The sequence below is a fragment of the Impatiens glandulifera genome, chromosome 4 (assembly GCF_907164915.1).
Source record: "Impatiens glandulifera chromosome 4, dImpGla2.1, whole genome shotgun sequence".
Lineage (NCBI taxonomy): Eukaryota > Viridiplantae > Streptophyta > Magnoliopsida > Ericales > Balsaminaceae > Impatiens > Impatiens glandulifera.
The window spans coordinates 45,378,377-45,401,827 of NC_061865.1; the positions used below are offsets into that span (position 1 = coordinate 45,378,377).

Consider the following 23,451-nt stretch of genomic DNA (forward strand, 5'->3'; position numbering starts at 1 on the left):
TCAATATTAAAATGATACGAGCTATTAATTCATTAGGCTAATTAATGTGACAAAATTCATATTTAAGAAATTAAATGTTACAAAATCAACTCTAACTAAAAACATCCTAGGTTAAAGTTGAGAGTATTATTGTGAGGATCTGCATTAAATTCTTAAATATAGATCTGAAATGTTATGTCTTGTTCTAATATTGGTTACTTCGAGAGTGAATTATTTGGTTTTCTACTATGTAGTTCAAATGTCATACCTAAATAATCAAAAGTTCTTTAAAAAATTTCTAATTTGAAATGAGGTAAAGAGTAGAACTCATATCAACTTTCTCAATGGCTTCTAGGTTACGTCGAGGGAGAGAAGCAGTTTGTATCGCTTTCGTCGGTTGGTAATGGTTGACTTTCTCTTTGGACTATCATAGCGGCCTTGACTCACAGTGTCATCATAATTACAAAGTGCGATCCACTAAACATTGCTCTCTAGACCTGTCATTAAAAGTTAGGTTCGATTCTCACTCAACAAATTCTTAATTTGAAATGCGATAAAAAGTAAAACCTCATGTCAACCTTCTGATAGCCTTCTCTATGATTTTTAGGTTAGGTCTGTGGGAGAGAAGGTTTGTATCACTTTCGTCCGGTCCGTAACGGTTGATTTTCTCTTTTGACTATGGTAGCGGTCTGACTCACAAGGTCATCCAATAATAATAAAGTGCGATACATTAAACACTTACTCTCTAGACCTATTAAATTTGTAACTCGTGGGTTTGTATCTCGACAAATTTTGTCATAAAAAAAGAGATGTAGACCCTAGAACTCACTATAATTTCCTACATAGACAAATACATGTAAATTTGTTTGGCTCAAGATATTATTATTTGTGTTATTTAGGTAGAAAGAAATTAAGTATACAAATATAAGTTGAAAATAATATTTTAGTTAATAGTTAGTTATATAATACTAAAATCGATAAGAATGTTTAAACTACCAGTCAGCTTAAAGGCAACCTGCCTAGACTAACCCAATTAGCCCTCCTCTCTCTCAGAGGACATACAAAAAATATATATAAATTCCCGTTTGATGGCCGGCAGCAGCAGCTCCTTTCTGATCGGACTTGCCTTCTTCTTCTCCTTCGTCTCAACGGTTAGTCGAACGAGCCACCGTCGATCACTTCTTTTGCTTTTGGGCAATCTCTTTCACTTATGACATCTTATACTAATGAAGAATTATTCGATATAATTCATCAAGACTTCAATTTCACTGCATTAGGGTCATTTCTTTATCTCAGTACCCTATACCCATCATTTGATTACGCAATATGTCAGTTTTAATCTTGATTATTAGGGATTGGGACATGGAACCGGAAAATTCCCAATGGTTGTTACTACTTGGCCATTCTTGGATGCTGTCAGGGCTGCTTGGACAGCCATTGAAAGTGGGTTCTCAGCAGAAGATGCCGTTGTTGAAGGTTGCTCAGCTTGTGAGGAGCTAATGTGTGATGGCACAGGTAGTTATTTGATGTTTTGTTTCTTAGATTCATCTGTGTTAGAATTGGGGATATGGGTTAAAAAGAATCCAGTATAAGGACATTTGAATCCAACAAATTCTATTGATTTTCACACAGTTGGACCAGGTGGTAGTCCAGATGAAAATGGGGAAACAACAATTGATGCTATGATCATGAACGGGGTAACTGCCTTGTAGTTTGTCTTTAACCATGATAATCAAATCAAATGATTAATCAAACTTGCAAGGAGTGCATAGGCAACAATGGAGGTTGGAGCAGTGGCTGCGATGAGAAATGTGAAAGATGGTATAAGAGCTGCAAGATTGGTGATGCTTCACACCAGACATACCCTATTAGCAGGAGACCAAGCCTCAGCATTTGCAATTTCAATGGGTCTTCCAGGACCCACAAATCTTAGCTCAAATGAGTCATTAGAGAAATGGTTAACTTGGAAAACGAATAATAGTTGCCAACCCAATTTCTGGAAGAATGTTTTACCTGCTGCTGCTCATACTTGCGGTCCTTATAAGCCAGAACTTGGAGAGCTTAATAGTATGAAGCAACAATGCTTAATGAGTAACGAATTAACAACTGCATCTCCTATAGGTCGTCATAGCCATGATACAATATCCATGACCGTGTTTGATAAGGTTAACTTTGGCTCCATATTTTTGTTTTGGTAAATTAATTTTCTTTTAACCAAATGAACTGATATATTTATTTCTTGTTAGATGGGTCACATTGCTGTTGGAACATCAACTAATGGAGCCACGTTTAAGATCCCTGGCAGGTAAAAACTCCAATTGTATTTTGAGAGATTTCCATGTCTATTACATCCTTTCATAATATTATAAGGGTGAGCTTGATGAAACTGTAAATTACGCATTGAATGACGAAAAGTGAGTGCAAAATGAATCAAGTGATTGAAAAATAAATGTTGAGTAGACCAAATAAAAATATCTCAATTTTAAGGACTTGGTTTGTAAGTTGGTTTGATAAAATGTGTGACTAGTGTTGAGAAAGTACTTAAATACTATTTTATTGTGACGTAATTTGATTAATTCCAAGGGTTAAAGTTGTATTTTTTACCGTCAATCTTATGCTTACCGAAACAAATTAAGCTCATGTTTTGTTGCTTATTTGAGTTTCTAACTAATTAAGTGATTTTAAACAGCAATTATCAAATTAACTTAATTCAAATAAACACTTAATTATTCAGATTAAGTGTAAGCTGAAATCTAAGTGACTATAACTTGAGTATATATAAGAGAAAAGAAAGGCGAGTTTAAAAGATACTTTGACTAACCAAAAAAGCCAGCAGTATTACACATGAGTGTAACAGAATAATTCAAGGGGACGTCTGTGAAATCCCTCATTGTGAGTATAATTTTCTTTATAACTGAAACAAATAAAAAATCATTTGGTATTATTGATTAATAAGGATAATCAATAGATAGACTAGTATAGGATTATGCATGAAATTATATGTTTTGGTATTGAATGGAAAGTTAGTCTACACCCTCTTATCCCCAATTCTCTCATTTACGATTTGGAATTGTAACATTTTGCATTTTTCTCGCTCCAAATTCTGTAATCATTAGCAACAAATACACTCTTGAGAATATTGGAGAAAATACTCTTATCAACTGCTCTTTAATGAAATTCAAACGTACATAAGTGTAGTGGTGGCTTTGCTTCTGTGAAGAAACTTGAGATTTACATATTTACTTTAGTGTTTCTTCGGTTTTGATGTTCTAATTTCATCATAATCTACATCCTTGGATGTTATTTCATTTGCTGGTCTTCTCCTCTCTTAGTACTTTTTTCTTCTCTTTTGCCCTTCCTTTTCTTTTGATAGTTGTTGTATTGCAAGAAGTCACTTTTACAACAACTTTATTAAATAAAACTATATAAAAATAACAATGCAAGCATTTTGACCCTGATAACCAGTTTGATATCTATGATCTATGTTGTACATAACATAAACATACATTTTTGTTGTGTGTAGAGTTGGTGATGGGCCTATTGTAGGATCTTCAGCTTATGCTGACGATGATGTAGGAGCATGTGGAGCAACAGGTGATGGTGATATCATGATGCGCTTCCTTCCATGGTTAGTATTTATTCCTTATTGCATTTTGATTTCAGAAAAATCTACATTAATTATGTTTGTTTGGATTATGAATCATGATAATTTGAATCATGGTTTATAAAAATAGTCTTTATACCAAATGAAGCCAGTAAAATATAATCTTAACTATCACTTTCAATTTTAATTCCTATTTACACTACTTGCGATTGATTCTGTTTCTTGAAACAAAATTGAATTTCAGTTATCAAGTGGTGGAGAGTATGAGGCTTGGAATGGAGCCTAAGGATGCGGCCAAGGATGCTATTGGTCGAATCGCTAGAAAATATCCAGATTTTATTGGGGCCGTCTTTGCAGTAAACAAAGACGGCGTGCATGCAGGTGCTTGTTATGGGTGGAAGTTTCAATACTCAGTTAGGAGCCCTGGAATGAATGATGTAGAAATATTTACTGTGTCGCCTTGAAAGATTGAATCCTAGTTATATTCATTGTCTTAGATAGTTTAGTTTTTCTTCTCTCTTAGTGTTGGATATTGGGATTGTGTGGACCAATCTTTCTGATAATTGGATTCACAGAAATCTGTCTGCTTTATTTCTCTCATTGTGATTGTCTCACTTATAGAGGGTGAGTTTAAATCGAGTTAACTCAAGAAACTAACCTAACCAAAAGAAGATTGAAAAGACACTAATCAGGCCAAAGGTTGAGTTCTATCTCTTGATATGGGTGAAAGTTTAAACCGAGTTAATTGATAAAAACTTAAGGTTGAGTTTGGCTCTCTCTACTCCTAAGAGGAGTAATTTAGTAATACTTCACAAATAAGTTTTCAAAACTTAACCATTTTGTTTTTGAAGTATCAAATCTAGGGATGATCGATGTCATTTTTTCTTCCTCTTTTGGTCTTAATAATGTGACAAATAAACCATTTTTATAAAAAAAAAATCAATAATAATTATTTTATCATAATATTAGGATTGGTGTTAACAATAGAGACGGTGGGTCTGACTATTGTGAACAGTTTATGACTTCAATTCGGTTTTAACTCTGTTAGAAGTTAAAACATGTTTTTATTCTTCACAAATCTTCACAGACTCTTTAACAAATTTAAATGCATAACAGTTTGTTGGATTTGAAGCGTCAGACAGATTAATGCAATCAACAGAAAGTAAAGAATACAAGGTTTGTTTATGGTTGTTCGAAATAAACTCTCAAACGTCACCCCTTCTTCCTCAACAGAAAGTATATTCATTAAAAGACTTTGATTTGTATAAAACACACTACACAAACCCAGTTAGAAATCCAGGACTTAATTGACCTCCTGTTTTGAACTCTTAGCACACACTTTTGAACAGAACACCCGCTGTTCAACTTACAACACACTGTTAATTACTATCAAATAGTCTAGTAACTTATCTCTCAGCTTCACGTAGTGAATTACATAATACACTTGAGAATAAAATTGCTAGAGAGAGTAAGTTAATTCAATAAATCAAACTTGTAGAAATCTGGTGATTCCAAAAAAGAGAGAGAGTTTCAGCTGTATTCGCAAGCCAGCAATTCATCCATTGTCCTTAGGTAGTTATTTATATTTGAAGTATACCAATGGACACATCTTCTTTTATGTACACGTGTCCTCTTTCTATTGGATGTACTGGGTAGTAAAATGGAAATATATTCTTGAGATCGTGGTAATACAATGTATTACATCACATGCAAATTTGAATAGCAGTGTACGTTGAAGTCGATCATTTGTTGAGCTCTACTGCCAGCTGTCTGAAGATCTCTGCTCCTCTTAGAAATCCATTTGCTCAGACGTCTGATCATCTTAGACGTCCATCTATTTAGACGCCTCATATGATCATCTTAGACGTCAATCTGCTTAAACGCCTCATCTGATCATCTGAGACGTCATATGTTGCTTTGCTTAGACGTCATCTGCTTTTCTTAGACGTCGTATAAAGGAGATTAGACGACGTCTAACTACGCTTCTTCTTTAGACACCGTTTGATCGCGCGCATTGACTTTGAATTGTGCCTGAAATAATAAAACTCGAATTATTAATTTTGTACCTGGTGAAATTTGAACCCACCCGCATGACAAACGAGCATACTTACCACTACACCACTTAAGATGTTGATATCTAAATATATATTTATATAATTGATATGACTAACAATTATATATATATATATATATATATTTAGTTTTATTTATTCATTATCAAAACCATTTCATCAATCATCGAAATCAAGTATGTTAAATTATTAAAAACTTTATTCTTACGATTTCTCCCTTTTTGATTATTTAAGCTAAATTATCAAAATCAGTTGAGTTAATGATTTAAACACAATTCAACAATTTCTCCCTTTTTGATTATATAAACTAAATTATCAAAACCAGTTGAGTTCATTACTTAAACACAATTCAACAATTTCTTCATTTTTGATTATTTAAACTAAATTATCAAAACCAGTTGAGTTCATGATTTAAACATAATTTAGGCATTGTCGTAATCTAACAATCTTAAAATATTTGTAAGGTAAGAAGACTTAGACTCGGAAGTGGCTTTGTGAAGATGTCAGCCACTTTATGTTGTTGCTTATCATATGTTATGTCCGTTAGTAGCTAGTTGTTGTTTATCATATGCCTGGAGCAGACACTCTCCATATGTCATACAAAATCTTCCACGATGTTGTCTTGACTTACCTGCACCTGTAAATAATGACACATCTGCTACCCAATTTTCTTTGGGTCCACGATGGATTAGTCCATTGGGAATCCATATTTGAATTATTTTGATGGATTTCTCATTTTGTGTTGTGAGCAGTGCGTATGATTTAGGCTTGGCGTACGTTTTCCTACCAGCTGTTGTTCCATTAACCTTAAATGATGGTTTTTGTCTAAAATTCCTTGAATTCTTGTCAGGTTTTGGTTTGCCAGACTTGCTGGCTGCTCCCTTCCTGGGCTTCAGCCAACTTTTAGTTGGCTTTACCTAAATAATCTCATCTTTAAAGTTAAATTCTCACAGCTTTGATTAGATATTTTTTCAGTTAAACTACCCTTAACAAAGCTTATAGCATTAAGTTTGTCTTTCACCGGGTTTAACTTTTTGTTAGACTTGTCTGGGCTGGCATTGTCAAATCCTAAGCCGAATTTGCATCCGGCAGGCCTCAACAGACTTATTTGCTATCTGACTGCATCTCTAGATCTCGTCCAATAACTGACCACATACGTCAAACGTTGGTTTTCAGACGAGAGAGTTTGAACCTTTTCCTTGAGCTTCTCATTCCCAAATAAGAGCTCAGTCATTTTGTTTTCAAAATCTTTTGGTTCAGAAGTTTGAAATGAAGAGATGTTAACAGTTTCATATTTCAATCTCATCTCATTGAAAGAGTCTGACAACTTCTTATACTCAATGACCATGTCATTAAGTGCAACAATTAAGTCATCTCTTGTAAACTCTTCAGTGGAGAAGTCAAATATCTTAGATTGGTCGTCTTCCATGAAGCAAGTAGCAACTTCATCATTGTCGCTTGAGGATGAGCTATACTCTAATTCGTTGTCAGCCCATTTACTTTTTCTTTCCTCAGCCATCAGAGTCTTCTACTCTTTATGGTTCTCTTTTATTTGGTCGTTGCCCTCACACAGTTGGATCAGCTTTTCCAAAATTTCTTTAACAGAGGATCATAGTTTGATCTTACTGAATATATTTTTGTCCAACAACTTGTATAGAATATTTTTGGCAACATCATCTAGGTTGTTCGTCTTCTTATCTTCAATCGTCCATTTGCATTTTGGCTTCTCAATCTTTATCGGAACATTAGTGATAACATATCACATGTCATAATCGAGAGCTATCAAATGCGCTTGCATTCTCAGTTTCCAATAATGGTAGTTTTATTTTGAGAAATTGAGATTCTGTTAAAAATGGTAGACATGATTCATTAATTTGTTGATGCTTGAGAACAGAAAACGAGGCTCTGATACCACTTGTTAGGATCGGTGTTGACAATAGAGATAGGGGGTCTGACTATTGTGAACACCTTATGACTTCAATTCGGTTTTAACTCTGTTAGAAGTTAAAACTTGTTTCTATTCTTCACAAATCTTCACAGACTCTTTAACAAGTTTAAGTGTGGAACAGTTTGTTGGATTTGAAGCATCAGACAAATTAATGCAATTAACAAAAAGTAAATAACACAAGGTTTGTTTATGAATGTTCGGAGTAAATTCTTCTACGTCACCCCTTCTTCCTCAACAGGAAGTATATTCACTAAAAGACTTTGATTTGTATAGAATACATTACACAAACTCAATCAGAAACTCATGACTTAATTGACCGCCTGTTCTGAACTCCTAGCACACACAATATTGAACAAAACACCCTCTGTTTAACTTATAACACACTGTTTATGACTATCAAATAGTCCATAACTTATCTCTCAGCTTCACGTAGTGAATTACATAATACACTTTAGAATAAAATATCTAGAGAGAGTAATTTAATTCAAGAAATCAAACTTGTAGAAATCTGGTGATTTCAAAAGAGACAGAGAGTTTCAGCTGTGTTCGCAAGCCAACAATTAATCCATTGTCCTTAGGTAGCTAACAACAGGAATATATTTTTGAGATCGTGGTAATACAGTGTAGTACAACACATGCAAATTTGGATAAAATACGTGGCAGTCGTTCATTTGTTGAGCTCTGATGCCAACTGTCTGGAGATCTATGCTCATCTTAGAAGTTCATCTACTTAGACGCCTCATCTGATCATCTTAGACGTAGTGTTGACTTTGAGTTGTGCATGAAATAATAAAGCTCAAATCATTAATTTTACACTGGTGAGATTTGAACCAGGTCACCCACGTGACAAACGAGCATACTTACCACTACACCACTTAAAATGTTGATATCTAAATATATATTTATATAATTGATATGACTAACAATTATATATATATATAGTTTTATCCATTCATTATCAAAACCATTTTATCAATCATCGAAATCAAGTATGTTAAATTATTAAAAAACTTTAATCTAACAATTTCTCTTTTTTAATTATTTAAACTAAATTATCAAAACCAATTGAGTTAATGATTTAAACACAATTCAACACATAATTGTTTGGAAACGCTCCTAATATAGTTGCATATGAGTTTGTACCAACAAAGTTATTAAATTCATTTTATAAATGACCTAAATTAATGAAATAATTTCTACAATATATTTTAATTATAAATATTAATAAATTTAATAGCATTTTTTAGTTCAAGTTAATTTCACTCCAATTTAAGTGTTTAAAAAAATGCTAGTATAGTAGTTCATAATAAACTAATATCACATGTTCAATTCTCACTTAAATTGAAATGCAAGTTAAGATTTTGCGGGACAGAACTATGGCTTGTTGGCTGCCTAGTCTCCAATTCCAAAATAAAAAATAACTCTTGTATATTTTTCGCATCGTTTAATTATCCTAACTTAACTAGCATAAATCATGTGCATTTGTACGAGTAAAAATATATAAATAAAATAATATTTATAAATATTTTAAATAAAATTAATATTATTCAAATTTAATTAATTTAAAATTAGTTTTAATTTGTAAAAGTTAAGTTAAATCCAAAATTTAATATTAATATATATTTTTAAATTTACTAAATATATAAAGTTAAAAAAATAAAATTATGAGTTTAAAAAACACTTAAAAGAAATGTAGATTTCTCCTTAGTAAGAATCAAGTCAATTATATCATTTATCTTGTTAGTTACTATAGATCGATTTAGAGATTTTACTTAAAGTTTTGTCATGCATTTTTCTCTTATCTAAAGTAATGTCAAACGTGTTGTACACTATTACCGACCTCTTACCCATTACCGCGACATTTTTTACCACCACTCGACAAACCAACTACCAATCACACAATCTACATCTCATATGGTGACCTCACACACTTTCATACACCTATTATCTATCATCAAATCAACCATCAATCTCAATTGAACTCACATTTTTCACATGCCTCTTATCACACTCGACAAATTAACCACCAATCTCAATCGACCTCTAATATCATGAGCTCACACATTTTTATATTTTAGTCAATCAAAATTTCATTCATATTATTTTTAACCACCGATATCTCATTTATTATCGACCTCTTATCCCCACAAATCCCACATATCATATCATGATTTGTACCCTTACTACGACCTCTTTTACCACCAATCCCACCAATCGGCCTATTATCTTGTGACTCACACTTTTTCATATTTCTTTTTATTCACTCAAAAAATTACCCACAAATCTTAATCAACCTTTAATCTCATGACCTCACACACTTTAACAATTCGATTAATTAACATCTCATTCATATATTTTAACCACTAATATATCATGTATTACTCATCCTCTTTTTTTACCCCCACTTCGGTAAACTAACCACCAAATTTTAATCGACATCTCATCTCGTGACCTCACACACTTTCACACATCTCTTATTCTCGTTAAACTAACTCCAATTCCTCAATCGACTTCTCATCTTGTGATTCACACTTTTTTATATGTCTTTTTGTCTGCTCGACAAATAACTCACAAATCACAATCAACTTCTAATCTTGTGACCTCACACACTTTTATATTTCGGTCAATCAACATCTCATTCATATATTTTTAACCATTAATATCTCATTTGTTACCAACCTCTTAAATTATTTCCCATTTCCAGAAAACCAACCACCAAATCTCAATCGACATCTCATCTCATGACCTTACACACACTTTCACACACCTCTTATCCCTCGTCAAACTAAACATCAATCTCCTCAATCGACTTATCATCTTGTGACTCACACTTTTCATACCTCACACACATGTTTATACTCCATTATATCAACATCTCATTTATATATTCTAACTATCGATATCTTCTTTTATTATCGACTTCTTATCCCGACAAATCAAATACAAATTTCCACTTCTCATTTCATCATATTTACTCTTATCGTGACTTCTTTTACCCCCACTTCAACAAATCAACAACCAATCCCCCAATCGTCACTTTGGTCAATCAACATATCATTCATATATTTTTAACCACTAATATCTAATTTGTTAAGAATACCTCTTATATTTACCCTCACTTTGGCAAACAAACCACTAAATTCCAATCGATATTTCATCTCGTGACCTCACACACCTTTTATCTACTCGGCAAACCAACCACCAATCTGAGTCAACCTCTATTAGGATCTAGGTCGCGGCTGGAGGACCAGGGTTGGCCGATTAGCGCGTTTCACTCAAAGGGTGGTGATTAATCCGGTTATAGATTAACACCGGGGTTTCAATACTAAACAAACTGTCACAAACCCTTGAACAAAGTTCAAGCGCGGAAGTGGTTTGTTTCAGGTTGAAGCAACACACACAGTAGAAGGCAGAACCAGATTTGAATAAGACAGGTTTGGAAGTTGCTGGGTCGGTTTTGGATCTTAATGATTCGGTTTAGGTAATGTAGAGTCGGTCGAGGCGGTTAGTGCAGATCGGTAATAAAATAAAGTAAGCAGAAAGCAAGTAACAAGAAAGATTTTATGGATGTTCGGAGATAAAGCTCCTACGTCACCCCTTCCTCTTGAAACCGCGAGAAGAATATTCACTAAGGAATACAAACACAATCCGATCGAGACTTATTTCCTGCTCGATAACACTCGTACAATTTTAACCGAAATTGTAAACACACACTTGATCTTTTGATCTTAGAGAGATGAAACACAATTTTTGACTTAGGTTATAGAAGATTCTCAGAACTTGTGACCACACTTATTCCTCTTCAGCTCCTCCTTTTATAGGTGAAATGTGCCAACGATCATATTTCATTTCCTTGAATTTGATTGGTTGAGCAGAGGTTCAGTGATTCAGACTTGGCGGTCAACTTTTCAGATCTGGCGGTCTAGTCTTCTAGTGTGTAGGTCAAACCGGCTAGGTTTGTCTTTTACTCAATGTGGTAACTGTCGATTAGACAGTTGTCTGTACTTGGAAGATTGCCTTTCTGATTTATCCTGAAGTGGAAAGATCTTGTAGGACGGTATTCTGCAGCCTGCAGACTTTCCTCAGACTTGTATGAATTTGGCAATGTTCAGTCTGTTTTTTTGGCATCATTCTCAACAGATACCCGAAGTATCTTTTTATGCTGTTCGGTTATGGATGTTAACCGGATGACTTCCGGTTTTTCCTTGGCTTCTAAATGACCGAGTGTCTGGTGTTTCCGGCCTTCTGTTTTGACCGATCTTGTCTTTCTTGTTCGGTCAGGTTTTTGGTCGGTTTGATAACTTGACCGGTGGAGTTTCATAACCGGTTGAGTAATTTGACCGGTCCGGTTCTTTGTCTGTTCCTGCATAGGAAGTTTATTTGTGTTAAGTTCTATTAACCGGTCTAATTTTATCTAACAACCTCTTGTTAATATCTAATTTGTTAAGAAGACCACTTATATTTACCCTCATTTTTGCAAACCAACCACTAAATTCTAATCGATATTTCATCTCCTGACCTCACACACTTTCACACATTTTTATCCCCTTGGCAAACCATACATCAATCTTAGTCAACCTCTTATCAATTTTTCATATGCCTCTTTATCCACTCGACAAACCACCCATCAAATCTTAGTCGACCTCCTGTGACTCACACTTTTTCATATGTCTCTTTATCACCTCGGCAAATCACCCACCAATCTTAGTCGACCTCTTTTACCCCCACTTCAACAAATTAGCAATAAATTTCAATCGATCACACACCTCTTATCACTCGTCAATCCAACCACTAATCCTCCAATTAACCCCCATCTTGTGACTCATAATTTTTCATATGCCTCTTTATCCCCTCATGTGTCTCGTTACACTCTTGGCAAACAACTCATCAATCTTAAACGACCTCTTTTAACCCCACTTCAATAAATCAACAACAAATACCAATTAATCACATACATCTTATATCTTGTCAAACCAACCACTAAATCTCCAATTGACCATCATCTTGTGACTCACACTTTTTCATATGCCTCTTTATCCCCTCGATTGACAAACCACCCACCGTTCGACCTCCATTTCGTGACCTCATACTTTCAAATGATCGTCAAACCAACCAATAATTCGACATTACACCTTCAAATTCCTTTTATCCCTTATTTAAAAGTTGTGTCACCATATATTATACTCAGGAATGCATTCTTTAACATAGATCTCTCAAATATTTATAATACTCACTTTTAAATTTGAATTCTTAGGATTCAAACTCTAGTCTTAAACATAGATGAAATGTAAATACCTTAACCGCTAGACCACTTGATATTGTTGAAATAATTTTATAATTTTGTGTATGTATATATATTTTGTAATTAATATTTATTACCAATTAGTTAATTAGTCGACATCTTGTAACCCACACTTTTTCATATGTCTCTTTATCATAGTTTCACACGTTTTTTATCCTTCGGTAAACCAACCACCAATCTCAATCACATTTTCAAACGCCTGTTATTCCTCGGAAAATCAAACATCAATCTCAACCACAGTTTCACACGCCTCTTATCCTTCAACAAACTAACCACCAGTCTTAATCGACCTCTAATCTTGTGACATCACGATCATTTGTTATTCACCTCTTATCATTGGCAAACTACATCACAATCACACTTTCATACGTCTCGTATCCCTAGGAAAATAAACCACCAATCTCAATGACATTTAACTTTGTGATCTCACACTTTGGTCAATCAAATATTTGATTCATATTTTTTAACCGCTTTCATTTGTTACTAGTCTATTATTCCTCGGAAAACTACACTCAATCACACTTGGTTAAATAGTTGTAAATGTTTTTGTTTGGTTTGAAGTTCAAAATATACATATAGCATTTTAATTTACTTTTAACTATTTCAAGTTTATGGGCGGGTCAACCCATAATTCGTCCTAAGTATTAATTTACTCTCATTTATATATATCCAAATTAACAACAGTTCTCGACCCGACAAACCAAACAAATTCAAATTAAGCATTAGTATATATATATATATATATATATTAGTTAGTTAAAAAGTTAAACTTATATGGTTAGGAATATGACACGTTCATCAAATTTGGTGTTGAATTTAAAATATAAAATCTTATTAATTTAATTGGTTAAAATGTTGTACTTTTTTTATTACGTTGCAAGTTTGAAACATACATATAACATTTTTAATTTATTTTTAACCATTTCAAGTTTATGAGTGGGTCAACCCACAATCCGCCCCAAGTATTCATTTACTCTCACATATATTTTCAAATTAACCACAACTCTCGACCCGATAAATCAAGCAAATTCAAATTAAGAATCATATATATATATATATATTAGTTAGTTAAAAAGTTGAACATATATTGTTAGGAATGTCGCACGTTTATCAAATTTGGTGTTAAATTTAATATATAAAGTCTTATTAGCTTAGTTAGTTAAAAGGTTGTACTTGTTTTTGTTAGGATGTAAGTTTGAAATATACCTATAAACTTTTTAATTTTATTTTTAACTGTTTCAAGTTTATGGATAGGTCAACCCATGATATCTGCCTCAAATATCCATTTACTATAACGTATATATATATACAATTTAACAAAAACTCTCGACCCGACAAATCAAATAATTTCAAATTAAATATTATTATTATATATATATATATTGTAGATAAATAATAATTTATAAAAAAAAAGTTATTACACTAAGCTTTAGAAGTTTTTTTATTTTTTAAAATTATATATATATATATATATATATGGTTATTAATAGATTTATCATCCTATATACGTGTGTTAATTTTTTTTAATGAGAATTGTTTTTAATTTATTAATCTAATTAATGACCTAAACATTGATTATAAAAAAATAAAATAAAAAATAATTTGAGTCTAAATTTTTCAAAAAAAATCACAAGAACCAAATGAATAATTTATTGTGAGAATCAAAGTTTGGAGACTCGTTAGCCTTCAAAAAAAATCTATATTATGATATTTTAATCGTCATTATTGGCCAACTTTTGACATTTGGCTTCAACTAACACTAGTAGAAAATAGGTATCAGTAAGGGCAAAAACCGTTACTGAAAGTCTTAAAAGCCGTTACTGATAACATTCTGTAACGGCGAATAAAACCGTTACCATTCGTTACAGAAACGAGCGTTACCGATACTTTTCTAGTATCAGTAACGACTCTCAAAAGCCGTTACTGATACTTCCCTAACAATAGTAACGGTTTTAACCAAGGTTAAATCGTTACAGATAAAACATTAGTAACGATTTTAGCCAAGGTTAAACCGTTACAGATAAAGCATTACTAGTAACGATTTTCTTATTTATAAAACCGTTACTGATATATTAATAGTAACAGTTTTCTTATGATTAAAACTGTTACTTATATATTAATAGTAACGGTTTTCAAGTTTAATACCGTTACTAAAAAACATAATTTTTTTTTAATATTTTATATTTGTACCTATATAAACAATAATAATTATCCATTTTGCCAAAACCATTAATATTTTAACACGTTTTTCATATGTTTAACACGTTTTTCACACATCTAACACGTTTTTAATATTTTTAACACGTTTTTACACTTATAACACGTTTTTCACACGTTTAACACATTTTCACATTTTTGGCACGTTTAACACGTTTTCACGTTTTTGACATGTTTAACACGTTTTTGACATGTTTAACACATTTTCACACTAATAACACGTTTTCACGTTTTTGTCACGTTTTAACACGTTTTTGACATGTTTAATACGTTTAACGCGTTTTTGACAAATCTCACTCGTTTTTTTATATTTTTGGCACGTTTAACACGTTTTTAACATATCTAACACGTTAACACGTTTTTGATAAGTTTAACACGATTTTCACGTTTTTGATACGTTTAACACGTTTTTGATATGTTTAACACGTTTAACAAGTTTTTCACATGTTTAACACGTTTTTAATATTTTTAACATGTTTTCACACTTATAGCACGTTTTTCACACGTTTAACACGTTTTCACGTTTTTGGCACGTTTAACACGTTTTTGACATGTTTAACACGTTTTCACACTAATAACACGTTTTTCACGTTTTTGTCACGTTTAACACGTTTTTGACATGTTTAATACGTTTAACGCGTTTTTGACAAGTTTAAGCCGTTTTTTTTACGTTTTTGGCACGTTTAATACATTTTTAACATAGCTAACATGTTAACACGTTTTTGATAAGTTTAACACGATTTTCACGTTTTTGCACGTTTAACACGTTTTTGACATTTTCACACGTTTTTGATATGTTTAACACGTTTTTCACATGTTTAACACATTTTCCACACGTTTAACATGTTTTCACGTTTTTGGCATGTTTAACATGTTTTTGACATATTTGACACGTTTTTCACACATTAACACGGTTTTCATATTTTTGGCACGTTTAATACGTTTTTGACATGTTTAACATGTTTTTGACTCATTTAACACATTTAACACGTTTTGGTATGTATAACACGTTTTTCACATTTTTAGCACGTTTTCACGTTTTTGGCATGTTCAACACGTTTTTGACATTTTAACACGTTTTTACACAATTAATATATTTTTGACATGTTTAACATGTTTTTTTGCACGTTAACACGTTTTGATAAGTTTTGATACATTTTTTTCACATTTATCACGTTTTGGCATTTTAGACATGTTTATTACGTTTTTCATACATTTGACATCAAACGTGTGAAAAACGTATTATACGTGTCAAAAATATGAAAACATGTTAAACGTGTCAAAAACGTGTTAAATGTGTCAAAATGTGCCAAAAAAGTGGAAAACATGTCAAAACGTGCCAAAAATGTGAAAATGTGTGAAAACGTGTTAAAATATTAAAAACGTGTAAAACGGTGTTAAGAATGTGAAAACGTGAAAAATGTGAAAACATGTTAAACATATCAAAACGTGTTAAACTTGCCAAAAACGTGAAAAATGTGTTAAATCTGTCATAATCGTGAAAAATGTATCAAACGTGTCAAAAACGTGTTAAACATCTCAAAACATAAAAATAGTGTCCAACGTGTCAAAATGTGTTAAGCATGTCAAAAACGTGTGAAAATGTATTAAATGTGTCGAAAACGTGAAAAATGTGTCAAAACGTGTTGAATGTGTCAAAGCGTGTCAAAAATGTGGAAAACATGTTAAACGTGTCAAAACATGTTAAACGTGCCAAAAACGTGAAAAACGTGTCAAAATGTGAAAAACATGTTAAAAGTGTCAAACGTATTAAACGTGTTAAACGTGCCAAAATGTGTCATAATCGTGAAAAATGTGTTAAACGTGTTAAAAATATGTTAAACATGTCAAAAACATCAAAACGTGTTTAACGTGTCAAAAATGTGTTAAACGTGTCAAAAACGTGTTAAACGTGTCAAAACATGTTAAACGTGTGAAAAACGTATTAAACATGTCAAAACGTGAAAAACGTGTTAAACGTGTGAAAAACGTATTAAACATGTCAAAACGTGAAAAACGTGTTAAATATTTCAAAACGTGTCAAAATGTGAAAATATAGAAAACGTGTTAAACATGTCAAAAACGTGTTAAACGAATAAAAATGTGTTAAATGAGTCAAATACATGTTAAATGAAAAAATAAAAATAAAATAATTTAGGTTACTCAACCCATACCCAACTCATATTAGTAAATAATATGGGTTGGGTAAATTTAATTTGGGTTGAATATGGATTGGATAATACGGGTTGAGTTTACCCGTTTGCTCACCCATAATTACCACCACGTCAATTTACCGCTATTAACTAGAATGTCCGATTTATTTATGAAGATCTTAGAGCTCCCTCGTTCTGATTGGTTAATAATATTATTTTGATAGATTTAAAAAAAATAATTAAATGGTACAAGAGTATTAATATATAATAATAAAATATTTTAATATTTTAATTAATTAATTAAATAATATAATATAATTAATGAAATAAAGGTTTGTTTTGTAAAATTACTATTCAATAGTATATGAGAATCAGACCTAATTTAGAATATTTGTCAGTGAACATTTTAATGAATATATTTATAATTCTTCAAATAGTATTCAAAATTTTAAGCTAAATGAGGTCCCATTTTTTTTATTTCTTAATACTTTAATAATGTTCTGTCATTCAAGGCATTACAAAATAATAATAAAATATATAATTAATAATAAGGTTATGAATAAACCATATTATTAGCAGACCAGTTGTTATTGCAAAGCTTTATCTTTGTTTGAATTATTGTATATATATTTGTAACATATATTAAATTAATATTAAGATTGAATTTGTTGATACTTTATTTAGGTAGAGAATATATTTGAAAGTAAGTTTGTATTTGATTATATTTAGCTAATCTATATATATAATGATGTTTAATTTTTAAAGTGTTCGGATTGTCGGGTCGAGAGTTGTGATTAATTTGGATATTTGGGTCGGATTATGGGTTGACCTGTCTTTAAATTTAAAACGGTTAAAAATAAAATTAAAAATGTTAGAGGTATGTTTCGAACTTACACCTAACAAAACAAGTACAACTATTTAATCAACTAGGCTACTAAGACTTTAAATTTTAAATTCAACACCAAATTTAATAAATGCGGAACGTTTTAATATTAATATAAATTCAACTTTCTAACTAATATATAATGATGTTGAGTAAATGGATACTTGAGTCGGATTGTAGGTTGACCCACCCATAAACTTAAAATGGTTAAAAATAAAATTAAAAATGTTATCCGTAGTTTTTTTCACGGTTTTTTATATTATTACTCGTGCAAATGCACGGGCTAAATACTAGTTATATTAAAGACACAAGATTTCGGTTTAATTTCAGTTACATCCAAAACAGTTTACGTTGATTTACTAAATTCAAACCCAAGATTATTCAATTTTCATGTTTGCTCCAAGTTTGAGCCAACTCGAAGATCACTCAACCAAATGTATATATATGTACATGTATCATCATTTGAACACTTGTTATACAACCACAATTTGAAAATTGAAATAACAACAATAATAATAATTTATAATTAAATTGTAACCGAGAATAGATGGAGAAAAGAAATAGTATAATTTTGTGGGACCACGTGATGCACATTTAATTTAGACCATAAGTCAACACAATTAATCATATCTCTAATTTCAACCTGCCATTAAGGCATCATTGCATAGTATTGAAAGATGAGTAAGACCCACTCACCCACTCCCACACATAGAGATTGGAATCCTTTACCATAATAATGACAAAAGTGAAAACTTCCTTCAACACATGATAAATCATGTCCCCTTTGCATGTATAATGAAGGAAAAGTTTGATCAAAATGGATTGTTTTTAAGCTTATTTGATGTTGGTTATTTGATAAAAAAATTTGAAAAGAAAAAGTAGGTTATTTGAGTTTGAAGGATTTAAATTATTATAATATTTTTTATTTAAATTTTATAAAAAAAAAGTGAAGGTATTTTAATATTTTGAATAATCATATTTTTCTAATTTATAAATTTATATTTTAAATATAAAAAATATTTTAGTAATTTATTTCAAATAATTATTTTTTATAAACAAAAAGAATTTAATTCATAATTTATCTGATTTGTTTTTTCAAATAACCCAATATCAAACAAGCTCTAGAATAAAAAAAAAACTCTTTGACATATTTAATAAACAAACCAAACAAACAAGTTAAGGAAAATAATAAATAATTATTAAATAAATGAGTAAGTCAAGTCATTTTTTAAAATTTTCTCAGTTAGCATGGCTTTGAGTTTTGAGTCAATATGCATCCATTTTTTTTTAAATATAGTAACTTGATTGATTGTTTATGTATTTTATTTCGACTTATCCTCTGAAAATTAAAACATATTCAATTATATTATATATTTAATTTTATATTTTTCTAAATTTATGACTTCTTAGTGTGTTTAATAATTATAATGTTGGTTTAGAGATTTAAATATATTAGAATTCTCATAAAATTAAGAAAATATCTTTTTAGTTTTAAATACATTCTTTTTAGTTATGAAATTATTCTTTATTTTAATATTAGAAGATAGTGACAACCTCTATTTTAATTTAAAATATTTAAATATGAATTGAATTATTAATCTTTGTCATTTTAAGATTTTTTTAAGTATAAATTAAAATTTTAATATCACTCTTTTCAAACTTAAAGATAAAAGAAATATTTTCATTTAATTTTTCTCAAATATAATAATTAAGATTGAATTATATTTTTATAATTTTTTAAACATAATAATTATATTATATTTTGAATGAATATAATTATAATTATAATACTAATTTCAATTATAATTCACCAACTCCATCTTAACTTTATATATGTATTTCAATGAGATGTAAGATAGCATGCTTGAAAATAGTTTTTACTTTTAACTTTTAAAATGGTCAATTCTTGAAAGCTACACACTTTCTACTCCTCATCATCATGTGTTAGATTGTTATTATAAGTCTATAAATTAGTTTCACACATAAAAATTGGACCAATACATATGATTTTTATTTTTTATTTTTTTTAATCAAAGGGTTATTTTTATAATAAAATAAATACTGAGAAATTATCATAAAAAACAAAATAATTCAGTAAATGAACAAAAACAATACTAAAATAAAATAAAAATAAAATGCATTCCCACATGTTTCAAAGACTGTAATAGGTCTACAAAGTAACCAATAATACTAGGTAGCACATGTAGATGTTTATAAAATTTTAAAATAATTTGCTTTATCGAAAATAAAAATAATTTCCTATCATATATTCCTTGAAAGCCTCACTTTATCTATATACTCCACCAAACATAAGGATAAAATATCAAATTTATTGATTTTGTCCATATTTAACAAGGCATGTCACATAGGCACTTAATTAATTTTGGAATGGCTACTTTGGAGACCTACCTTCCTACTTGACAATGCAATAATAGGTGATTGGGCAGATTTCTATCACTTACTTTACTCCATTTAAAAAAATATATTTTTGATCACTCATTAAAATATCTCAAATGACTAAGAGATATATCATAAGTTCGATTTTCACTTAAATCAACTCAACTTAAAGTGAAAATTATAATTATGGGTTTATAATATCTTCCTTATATATAAGCAAATGATATATTATATGGGATTTTAAAATTATGTCTTTCCAAGACAACAAGTCATACCATTAGGTAACACACAAAAAAACTAAATCCTTCCATTTCATGGTTTAGCTTCAATTAAACAAAACAAGTCAATAATATTATGAGTGTGACATAATTCAAAATACACACTCACTAATCCCCTTATGCATGAAACTAGATATAGTTACAATGAACTTGTCACACTTGTTGGTTAATCTCTAAGAATAATAAACATGTTCTCCCTTAATCGATCTCTTCAAGTCCCCTTAACACTTGTTTCATTTGAGGCCGAAGAGATTGTGAAGGAGAACAACAAGCCATTGCAATCTGAAAGAACTTAAGAATCCTCTCTTCCATTGTCCCAATTTCATCTCGATTCAGTCCAAGAACGATGTGGGGATGATACAAATCTGCGATTCGACGTTCCATTATGGCATCTCTCATTGTGTTTGGCAAATAGTATTCCTCACCCAAAGGTTCCTTTCTGCTTAGCAATTCTAGAAAGATTATTCCGAGGCTGAAAACATCGGTTTCTTTGCTCACATCCTTCATCTTGATCAGCTCGGGGGCTTTATAGCCTTGGGATGCTGAGACTTGGAGCATCTCTTGCCCCGCGGTTGGATTTAAGACGAGATGAAGGCCGAAATCTGAGATTTGGGGTTGGAAATTATTTTGGTGGAGTAATATGTTTTTGGATTTGAGATTTCCATGGATGATTATTGGCTTTTGGAAACCAGAATGAAGATGGTATAATCCTTTGGCAATTCCAATTGAAATTTCATGTATGGTGTCCCACTTGTAAGATTCACAATTCCCATCTGTCCAATTCAATAATACAATTATATTATTATACCATCTTTTCCTTTAATAATTGAGTAAATTATTTATATGTATTTTAACTACTTTTAACTATGTTTTGTATATATATTAAGTTTTAACTTTTTAAAAAATATTTTTTTAGGGCAATATGATTGTATATTAAACTTTTTGGATGGTTTAAAGTTTGGTCAAGGTCATGACACTGGTTGAAAATGTTCTACCTTTTAAAGGACAATCTTTTTTTCAAAGTAACAATAAATATTTTCACTTTAATTTAAAATATTTTAAAAAAATAAACTAATTTCTAATATTGATATAACTAAAAAAATTATTTTATAAAAATATATTTACTTGTAATTTCAAAAATATATAGAATATCCATAAACAAGCCTCCATGTAATTTCTTATTTATTTTAGTTAGTTTGACCTAATAAATAATAAGATGATCAAATAAAATCAAACAGCTAAAAGTACAACTGTCTTTTTTTAATATTATAATGAGATATTATACTGCCTTTAAATAATTCAATATATAATAAATAAGAGGGTAGTACCACTTCAACAATACAAAGAAATATTTTCAAATTATCTAAAACCCTAATAATTTTGATTAATTTGACATTTGATATCCTAATCACCCACTTTTTCCATTTCATGACTTGATTTATTTGAAATGCATATTTCTTTTCAAATGTTAAAACATTTAATCAATAGTAAAACTATTATAAAAATAATTTGAAAATACTAACCAATGTTAATTGTGTTTATTTAGATATAATAAAGGTAGAGTCTTTATTAATTTTACCTCTAATGAAATGAGCCAGAGTTCCCCCACCATAGAATGGATGTACGAGAAGCTTTTCCCCTTTCGACCCAGCATAGAATGCTTGAAGAGGGACCAAATTGGAATGCCGAATCGAACCCAAAACACGAATAATAGCTTCCGTCTCCTTCGTCTCGCCCGTACAAACCGGCCGGAGAAATCTCAGCACGGCGACGGAATCACATGTCAAAAGATTCGCTCTGTAAAGTGTCCCGTAGCCTGATTTTCCGATGACTTCTCCAGGAGCATCTAATATATCATAAACTGAAAGATCTTGGGCGCCGCGAAATCTGATCAATTCCTCTTCTTTCTGTTTATCTCCTAATTTTTCTGTATTTTCGATTCTTTCTGTTCCGCATTCTATGTCTGGCGAATCGTAGTACTTGGGTGGAGTCTTTTTGAATATGTAGATCAAGATGTAAAGGATTCCTATAGCGGATATGGAAGCTAGAGATAGTAACAAAGTGAGCTTGTATCTTTCTTCCATTAGGGAAATCTGATCGGAGTAACTCGCCGGAGAATAAGATCCGGTGAATGTTTAGAGAGAGAGAGAGAGAGATGGGAAGTGGAATTGAATGAGCAACTTCTATGGCAGATTGGTTTGGTGTTATAAGTTTTTAAGGGTTAGATATGATCAAAATTAACTATATGATTACGACACCTAAGGAATACAGGTAGCCGGCGGAGAGAGAGAAAAAGAGAGAGAGAGAGAGAGAGAGAAAGAGAGAGTGTTCTTATTAGATAGAAAATTAGATGTCATTTATGATTTATGTTTGTATTCGCACTAGATCTTGCTCTATTTTAGGTATATTGACTTTAATCAAATGAACTAATTTGATGAATTATTTCATAGGGGTATTATATGAAAAATTAATTTGAAAATAATATCAGATTTTTTTTTAGAGTGTATACAAAGATGAAATTGAGTTTAATAGTAGAGAAATAAAGTATATCGAATAATATAATCAAACAGGGTCGAAAATATCTATACGAAATATTAAGAGCGACAATAAAATTTGTT

General features: G+C 30.9%; 2 protein-coding genes across 3 annotated transcripts; one reads left to right on the forward strand and one right to left on the reverse strand.

The window, feature by feature from the left end:
• The first annotated feature begins 1,006 nt into the window (after positions 1-1,006).
• On the forward strand, positions 1,007-4,183 carry LOC124935727 (probable isoaspartyl peptidase/L-asparaginase 3). 2 transcript variants are annotated; one of them, XM_047476144.1, is made up of 7 exons: positions 1,007-1,130; positions 1,332-1,494; positions 1,612-1,676; positions 1,752-2,144; positions 2,226-2,284; positions 3,503-3,607; positions 3,828-4,183. In XM_047476144.1, the coding sequence occupies exons 1-7, from the start codon at positions 1,068-1,070 to the stop codon at positions 4,045-4,047; spliced, it is 1,068 nt and encodes a 355-aa protein (XP_047332100.1). In that variant the 5' UTR covers positions 1,007-1,067; the 3' UTR covers positions 4,048-4,183. The 2 variants fall into 2 exon arrangements, with proteins under 2 accessions (XP_047332100.1, XP_047332102.1); XM_047476146.1 differs by lacking the exon at positions 1,007-1,130 and having other exon boundaries at positions 1,423-1,494; positions 1,742-2,144.
• Positions 4,184-20,819: 16,636 nt separating this feature from the next.
• On the reverse strand, positions 20,820-23,101 carry LOC124936076 (putative kinase-like protein TMKL1). Its single transcript, XM_047476532.1, has 2 exons — positions 22,413-23,101; positions 20,820-21,606 (listed from the first exon to the last, which is right to left on the reverse strand). The coding sequence occupies exons 1-2, from the start codon at positions 22,915-22,917 to the stop codon at positions 21,032-21,034; spliced, it is 1,080 nt and encodes a 359-aa protein (XP_047332488.1). The 5' UTR covers positions 22,918-23,101; the 3' UTR covers positions 20,820-21,031.
• Positions 23,102-23,451: the final 350 nt, after the last annotated feature.

What these genes read in the sequence shown, in the direction of transcription:
- LOC124936076 (XM_047476532.1), bottom strand. Translation starts at nt 22,917, where the DNA reads ATGGAAGAAAGATACAAGCTCACTTTGTTACTATCTCTAGCTTCCATA. An exon ending in TCTGGCTCATTTCATTAGAG is followed by an intron (nt 21,607 to 22,412) that starts GTAAAATTAATA and finishes TGAATTGGACAG; the next exon opens with ATGGGAATTGTGAATCTTAC.
- LOC124935727 (XM_047476144.1), top strand. Translation starts at nt 1,068, where the DNA reads ATGGCCGGCAGCAGCAGCTCCTTTCTGATCGGACTTGCCTTCTTCTTC. An exon ending in CCATGACCGTGTTTGATAAG is followed by an intron (nt 2,145 to 2,225) that starts GTTAACTTTGGC and finishes ATTTCTTGTTAG; the next exon opens with ATGGGTCACATTGCTGTTGG. An exon ending in ATGATGCGCTTCCTTCCATG is followed by an intron (nt 3,608 to 3,827) that starts GTTAGTATTTAT and finishes ATTGAATTTCAG; the next exon opens with TTATCAAGTGGTGGAGAGTA.